This window comes from Mandrillus leucophaeus, unplaced genomic scaffold (genome assembly GCF_000951045.1).
Source record: "Mandrillus leucophaeus isolate KB7577 unplaced genomic scaffold, Mleu.le_1.0 Scaffold238, whole genome shotgun sequence".
NCBI lineage: Eukaryota > Metazoa > Chordata > Mammalia > Primates > Cercopithecidae > Mandrillus > Mandrillus leucophaeus.
Window position 1 is genome coordinate 769,060 of NW_012102454.1, and position 8,621 is coordinate 777,680.

General features: G+C 43.0%; 1 protein-coding gene across 1 annotated transcript in view; it reads right to left on the reverse strand.

The window, feature by feature from the left end:
* The window catches only part of LOC105541347 (zinc finger protein 30-like), a gene marked incomplete at its 3' end in the record, with an annotated part of 30,036 nt that overhangs the window by 19,222 nt on the left and 2,193 nt on the right, over nt 1–8,621 (reverse strand). Inside the window, 3 exon segments of the mRNA XM_011982320.1 lie at nt 3,942–4,040; nt 5,667–5,817; nt 7,958–8,031. Coding sequence (XP_011837710.1) covers nt 3,942–4,040; nt 5,667–5,817; nt 7,958–7,966 — 259 coding nt within the window.

Here is an 8,621-nt window from a genome sequence, read left to right on the forward strand (position 1 = left end):
TCCTGCATCAGCCTCATGAGTAGCTAGGATTACAGGGGCATAACTCTATGCCTGGCTAATTTTTAAACTTTTTGTAGAGATGGGGGTCCTGCTATGTTGCCCAGGCTGGTCTTGAACTCCTGGCTTGAAGTGATTCCCCCTGCCTTGGCCTCCCAAAGTGTTGAGATTATAGGAAGAAGCCACTGTGTCTGGCCTACTCTTCTATCTTGAAACACTTTCTTCATTTGTCTTTGGTGGCACCACTTTCTGGTTTTAATTCTACCTTAAAAGAGGCAGTCTCTTTTGCAGCCTCCTCTAGAAGACCTCTAAATGTTAAGAGTAGCCACTACTGGCTGGGTGCAGTAGCTCACGCCTGTAATCCCTGCACTTTGGGAGGCCAAGGCAGATGGATCACCTGAGGTCAGGAGTTCAAGACCAGCCTGGGCAACATGATGGGCAACATGATGAAACCCCATCTCTACTAAAAATATAAAAAATTAGTAAGGCTTGGTGGCAGGCACCTGTGATCCCAACCACTCAGGAGGCTGAGGCAGGAGAATCACTTTAACCCAGGAGGTAGAGGTTGCAGTGAGCTGAGACTGCATCACTGCATTCCAGCCTGGGTGACAAGAGTAAAACTTCGTCTCAAAAAAAAAAAAGGAATAGTCACTACCTGCACTGACTCTCTAGGGGACCTCAGCCAGTGCCATGGCTTTAAATGGCAGCCAAATGCCAATGAATCCCAATTTTTATTTTTATTTATTTATTTTGAGACAGGGTTTTTCTCTGTTGCCCAGGCTAGAGTACAGTGGTGTGATCATAGCTCACTGCAGCCTTCACTTCCTGAGCTCAAGCCATCCTCCTGCCTCAGCCTCCCAAGTAGCTGGGACTACTGGTGTGTACCACCACGCATGGCTAATTTGTACATTTTAGGTAGAGATGGGATATCCCTGTGTTGCCCAGGCTGGTCTCCAACTCCTGGGTTCAAGTGACCCTCCCAACTTGGCCTCCCAAAGCGTTGGGATTCCAGGTAGGAGCCACCAGGCACAGCTGCATCCCAAGTTCTCATGTGTAAGCCTAAACTCTCCCTAAGCTCCAGACTTGCATATTCCACAGCCTACTCAGCATCTCTGCTTGGATCACTAGTAGTCATCTCCAACTTAACATATGGAAAGCAGACACCTTTAGGTATGCCCTTCAACCTGCCCTTCCCTCTTTACCATCTCACATGACTGTACCCCCATTCAGCTGCTCAAGTCCAAACCTGTTGATCCTTCTTGATTTCCCTCTTCGCCTCCATATCCATTTACAATCCACCTACATGTTGTGGGTTTTACATTAAAAATGTATGATGAACACCCTGCCTTCTCACCACTGTCCACCACTAACATCCTAATCCAAACCACTCAGAACCCCAGCTTGCACTGCTCTTGCCCCCATTCAGACTACCCACTATAAATACCTGCAGTAATTATCTAAAAACATAAACTAGGATGATGGTTGATAGGGTTTGGCTGTGTCTCCACCCAAATTGCATCTTGAATTGTAGCTCTCCTAATTCTCACGTGTTGTGGGAGGGATCTGGTGGGAGATAACTGAATCATGGGGGCAGTTTCCCCCATACTGTTCTCACGGTAGTGAATAAGTCTCATGAGATCTGATGGCTTTCTAAGGGCAAACCCCTATCACTTGGTCCTCATTCTCTCTTGTCTGCTGCCATGTAAGACGTGCCTTTTGCCTTCTGCCATGATTGTGAGGCCTCCTCAGCCACATGGAACTGTGAGTCCGTTAAACCTCTTTTTCTTTATAAATTACCCAGTCTCAAGTATATCTTTATCAGCAGTGTGAAAACGGACTACCACAATGGTGGAAGTGGTAGCATTGTTTTTGAATTTAAACAAATACCCCCATAAAAACAGAGCAAACAGGATAGCAAAACTGTAAAAAAAAAAAACAGCAAACAAACAAAAAAACTACAGATAACATATACAACAAAACTACAGGAAGAGGTACCCTCAAAATGGCAAAATTCTAGCAGATAGAGACAAAATACTACAGCTAAGACTTGTGTGGTTTAGGCATCTGTGCAGGAAAAAGCAGAGGGGGACAATGTGGGGTGTCTGACAGACCTGAGAACCCCAAAATAACCAGCAGGTGTCCATAAGCATAGCAGGCTGATTTGAGAAGAGCAGGTAAGACTGGGAGTGAGAATATGGGATGTCTGGCAAAGTTTGAAGTGACTAGAGGTGATTAATCAGGGAGGGAGAAAGGTGAGTGTGATTAGGTACAGGGCATAAGCCTTAAGGGAAGGTAAAAGAGTTCTCTCTCTTCATTTGGAGAATCCGGGTTGAAGGGTATATGAAAACTCTTAGTACAACTTTCCAACTTTTCTGTAAGCCTGATATTATCTTATAAAAATTGTTATTTAAATTTTTTATTTTACTTTAAGTTCTGGGATATGCGTGTACAACGTGCAGGTTTGTTACATAGGTATACATGTGCCATGGTGGTTTGCTGCACCCATCAACCCGTCATCTAGGCTTTAAGCCCTGCATGCATTATATATTTGTCCAAATGCTCTCCCTCCCATCGTCCCCCAGCCCCCGTAAAAATGTTTTATCTTTTGACCAGAGTGATGGTTAGAAAGGTATCTGCTTTATAACTCATGAAGCTGTACATTTTAATATTGTTTTTCTGTTATCTGTTTCCCATTTAATAGAATTTTCCAAAATTCAAAAATTGGAAAAATGTAAATTAGGTCATAGTTTCTAGTTACATTAGAAAATAATCCAAATTCCCGGCCAGGCACTATGGCTCATGCCTGCAATCTCAGTACTTTGGGAGGCCAAGGCAGGAGGATCACTTGAGCCCAGGAGTTCAAGACCAGCCTGAGCCACACAGTGAGACCTTGTCTCTACTGAAGATTAAAAAAATTAGCCAGGTGTGTGCCGGGCACGGTGGCTCATGTCTGTAATCTCAGCACTTTGGGAGGCTGAGGTGGGCAGATCACGAGGTCAGGAGATCGAGACCATCCTGGCTAACACAGTGAAACCCCATTTCTACTAAAAATACAAAAAAATTAGCCAGGCGTAGTGGCGGGCGCCTGTAGTCCCAGCTACTCGGGAGGCTGAGGCAGGATAATAGCGTGAACCTGGGAGGTGGAGCTTGCAGTGAGCTGAGATCGAGCCACTGCACTCCAGCCTGGGTGGCAGAGCGAGACCCCATCTAAAAAAAAAAAAAAAAAAAAAATTAGCCAGGTGTGGTGGCGTGTGCCTGTAGTCCCAGCTACTCAGGAGGCTGAGGCAGGAAAATGGCTTGAGCCCAGGAGGTCGAGGCTGCAGTGAGCTATGATTGCACCACTGTATGCCAGCCTAGGTGACAAAAGAAGACTGTATCACTCAAAAACAAAACAAAACAAACAAATTCAAATTCCTGCTAGCACTCTAGCTTTTTCCTTCTTACTCTTCTCCCATTAATTCTGCCCGAACCTACTTACTGCTCCTGAAACACACAAAACTCATTCCCACCTAAAGCATCCACATCTGCTATTCCCTCTGCTTGGCATGTCTTACATAATTACACAGCCTGAACTCTCACTTCTTGTTCCTGTCTCTGTTCAAATATTACTGTCTAAGAATATATGAATAAATCCAAATGCAAAAGAGGAGGTGAAAGCAGTGAAATTCAAAACACAGATGGAATAATGCACTGGGAAAGTGACTAAGTCCGTAATAAACTGAGAGGGAAACAAGAGGTGAGTGAGTATTAAAATGGGTAAAGATGAAGTTCCTTTGGAGAGGCTGGTGAGATTATCTCTTTCTTACCCAAATCTCAGCCTTTTTCTATGCAGGCCCTAGGGCTTTGAAGGGAAACTTCCAAACATGGCAGAGATGCACCTCCTCCCTGACGGCTGGGCTGTTTCCAGCAACGATGGCCTCCCTACCTGCCATGCTCTTACTCACCTGTGCACCACCTTCTTCCATCTTTCCTCTCTGTCACCTTAGGCTCTTTCCATCGTTCCAATAAGGCGATCACATGTGGTTTAGAAAGGGAATGTCCTGCTTATGAGATAAGAATGTAGAAAAGAAATATGAGTTCAAAAATACTTTCAACTTTGGTTAAATTTGCCATAAATGAAAGGTCAAACGATATTGACCTTTATATCTCAGAGATGAGAAGGGTAAGAGGATTCATAATTCCAGAGAGGTAGAGAAAGGTTTTATTTATTTATTTATTTAGAGATGGAATCTCACTCTGTCACCAGGCTCGACTGCAGTGCGCGATCTCAGCTCACTGCAACCTCTGCCTCCCGGGTTCAAGCGATTCTGCTGCCTCAGTCTCCCAAGTAGCTGGGACTATAGGCATGTGCCACCACGCCCAGCTGATTTTTGTATTTTTAGTAGGGATGGGATTTCACCATGTTGGCCAGGATGATCTCAAACTCTTGACCTTGTGATCTGCCCACCTTTGCCTCCCAAAGTGCTGGGATTACAGGCATGAACCACCACGCCCAGCTGAAAGGTTTTATTTTAAATGAAATCTATCTATCTATTATAAACATAGATAAGTGTATACGCATTTATTTTTTGTGTCTTGATAAAAAACGGGGCCCAGGGGCTCATGCCTATAAAATTCCAGCACTTTGGGAGGCCAGGGTGGGCAGATCATTTGAGGTCAGGAGTTCGAGACCAGCCTGGCCAACATGGTGAAACCCTGTTTCTACCAAAAATACAAAAATTAGCTGGGTGTGATGGTGTATGCTTGTAATCCCAGCTACTAGGGAGGCTGAGGCCGGAGAATCGCTTGAACCTGGGAGGTGGAGGTTGCAGTGAGCTGAGATCATTACACTCCACTCCAGCCTGGGCAACAGAGTGAGACTATGTCTCAAAAAAAAAAAAAAAAAAAAAGTATGACATTGTGATTGAGAACACGGATTGTGGAACCTAAGTGCCTGGGTTCAAGTTTCTGCTACCGTCACCTATGGGCTGTGTGGTCTTGCATAACTCACTTAAATACACTGTGCTTTAGAATTCTCATCTAAAATGGTTAGCACCTATAGAGTGCTTGTAAGGATAAAAATCAGTTAATACAAATATATATTAATATAAAGAGCAAAGAAGAGTGAACCAGCACACAGTAAGCACACTGTGTGTTACTAACATTATTATTGTTATTTTGCTAAGAGAAAACAAAGTCTCCTTAGACATCTACATCTATAGGATGTAGGTTTAATTTGCATTTACTCTTAAATGCAAAGTTCAGAGATGATGAATTTTAACCACAAAATCAGATTATATCATACGAAATAAAATGAGGTAGCTCCAGTTTTAAATGATTTGTTTATCCAATCCGCCGGCATATAAGTTGTATAGGCTCTTCACATAGAACAAATCAAGACCCTTTGTCTAGCTGTTTTGCCTGCAAGGTGGGTCAGATTTTCACAGAACGTTCAGAGCAATTCAGAGCAAAAACATAATAGAAAACCTGGCCTCTTTTGTCAATGTTTTGCAATAAACAATCCAGAATTCTAATCCTGACACTGGATCATTTCCAACCTAACAAAGCTCAAATGATTTCTCTGGCAACAAGAAGAAATTGTGTTCAGTTCTTAAGATAGCCCTAAAATCTATAATGGAGAAAGTATAACAGGGAGCAGATTCTCAATTATTTGAGAAAGGTACACTTACCCATTGACACCAAGTTCCTGTAGTTCTCCAACATCACATCTCTGTACAAGCCCCTCTAGGAAGAGTCCAGACTCTCCCACTCCTGCTGGGAGAAGGCTATGGCCACATCCTCAAATGTCACTGATCCCTGAAACTGCAAACCCACATATTTCTGGTGAAATCAAAGAAAATGCTTTCAAGGTGAAAGGAGAGGAAATAAACGTTTCGATGTAGTAAGGGAACAATAACATAGGCTGGAAGCTTATAACATGGGAAGTGGATGAGCATAGTATCTGCATGTTCTAGAAGAATCCTGCTGCTATGGACAAAATGTCCTATATATTGTAGGATATCACAATACTCCATATCTGTGGTGAAATGGAGAAAATAATCCTAGTTTCCCTTTTATGTAAAAGAGTATATACAAAGATATTGCCTGTTAGGTATCCAACTAAAGAAATTCTCAAAAAGGATTAGTCTCTATATTACTCTTCCTTTAAGAGGAAAATAGCTATGATTTCTTTCTCCAACTGTAGAGTAAAATCTGTCTTAGAAAATAGCCATGACACAAATTTGTTGAATAACTCCTCAAGCTTCAAGTTCATTATGGTCAGATCGTAAGTGTTTTTCCTTGTATTAATAAACACTTTTTTCCATAGTGACATAAAAGTTATCTTGTGGATCTATATTGAGTTAGTAACTTTGCAAGGCTGAGGTGGGCAGATCACTTGAGGTCAGGAGTTCGAGACCAGCCTGGCCTACATGGTGAAACTTGTCTCTACTAAAAATACAAAAATTAGCTGGGCGTTGTGGCAGATGCCTGTAATCCCATCTACTTGGGAAGCTGAGGCAGGAGAATCACTTGAATCCAGGAGGTGGAGGTTGCAGTGAGTCGAAATTGTGCCACTGTATTCTAGCCTGGGTGACACAGTGAGACTGTCTCAAAAAAAAAAAAAAAAAGTAATGATTTTATACTTATAAATGAAGACTGAACCAAACGCCTCAGGTTCCCCAATTCTGGTAATCTGTTAATCTACTACTGATAACAATATACTTACAGTGTCACACAATATCCTTCACTTAATATTTTGTCTGTTGTTTTTTAAAATTTTTTTGAGATGGAGTCTTACTGTGTTGCCCAGTGTGTAGTGCAGTGCTATGATCATAGCTCACGGCAACCTTGAACTCCTGGGCTCAAAGTGTCTTTCTGTCTGAGGTTCCCAAGTAGTTAGGACTACAGGCAGGTGCCCCCATGCCTGGCTAATTAAAAAAATTTTTTTTGGTAGAGACAGGGTCTTGCTATGCTGCCTAGGCTGGTCTTGAACTCTTGGGCTCAAGTGATCCTCCCACCTTGGGCTCCCAAGGTCCTGGGTTTACAGGTCTGAGCCACTGCACCTGGCCATTTGGCTATGCTTGAGTTAATGGATTAGGGTGAAAATGACTCAGAACCAAACACATGTTGTCCAAGTCTGGCAGGTCCCATTCCATAACAAAACTGACCTAGTATCACTCTCGGGCATCCCAAGAAGAATCATATCAATGTTTCACGTCACAATCACATTCCCAATCAATCTTTTTTTTTTTTTTTGAGACGGAGTCTCGCTCTGTCGCCCAGGCTGGAGTGCAGTGGCCGGATCTCAGCTCACTGCAAGCTCCGCCTCCTGGGTTCACGCCATTCTCCTGCCTCAGCCTCCCAAGTAGCTGGGACTACAGGCGCCCGCCACCTCGCCCAGCTAGTTTTTTGTATTTTTTTTAGTAGAGACGGGGTTTCACCGTGTTAGCCAGGATGGTCTTGATCTTGTGAACTCGTGATCCGCCCGTCTCGGCCTCCCAAAGTGCTGGGATTACAGGCGTGAGCCACCGCGCCCGGCCCCCCAATCAATCTTAAAAGCCTCAGAGAGCATGTTATCTCATCATATTGAGACCAATTAGTACAAAATTCCATCTTATCAGCTCTGTGGAAAACTTCAAATCTTCTGATGTGTGGCCAAATGAAGCCAACAGATCGAACTCATCAAACCACAGCTGGATGTAGGAAGCTCAAATACTTCTGCCATGGGACTTCAATCCTTCACTGCTCTATCACAGCCTTTCAGCTAAGACTTACTATTTACCTGCTCAGAATTTGCTCAATGAATTCAGGAACATCAATTAGAAAAGAGGACTTCGTAAGGAGGAAACAATACTTCGACATCTTTCTGCCACACAGAAGGAATCCAGTAGGCAATTAGATGGTGCACTCTGATGCAGAATGCTTCAGATCAATTAAGGAAAATAGCCACATAATGTAACAAGAAGAAACACCAACTTACGTGGGCCATGCTTTGAGAACTCTTAAGAACTGATCAGTCTTCACTGGGGTTCCTCTATCTGAGAAGTTCAAACTCTAGAAAATCCAGAAAGAGGTAAAGGAGGCTTTAGTGTTCTCAATGACATACATTAATAAACCTTCTTGTCCTTCCATTTCAGCTTCCGAACTGTGCTACAAACACCCTCAAACAAAATTTGGAGAACAGTGGAATTCAAGCCCCAGTGAACTAAGCTGTAGAGAGTTGGATGCAGAGGAGTGGCATTTCTTAAGGAAGGCAGAATCAGACACAAGCTTTCCCACTAGGCCCTCATTTTGGGAATGTCGATCTAGGTCTCAAATTGGGCTGCACAGTCCTCTCTTGAACAGATTCTCCTCACTCCATTCCCACGTTCTAAGCCTAAGAAAGAGTCCACATCACCCAATCCAGAGCTTCTTTAATGGTGGCAGTATAAATCTGAGGTTGGTCAGGACATGGGAGATAGAGAACATAGGAGAAAATGATCAGGCAGTTACTAATATGGCTCAGTTTTCTCACCACTAAAATAGTAATAGGAATATCAGCTCCAACATGTGGTTGTCCTGAAGAATAAGAAAACCCACCCCCAAAACTTAACAGAATACTTGCTTAACATGAGTTAGCTCTTTTTTTTTTTTTTTTTTTTTTT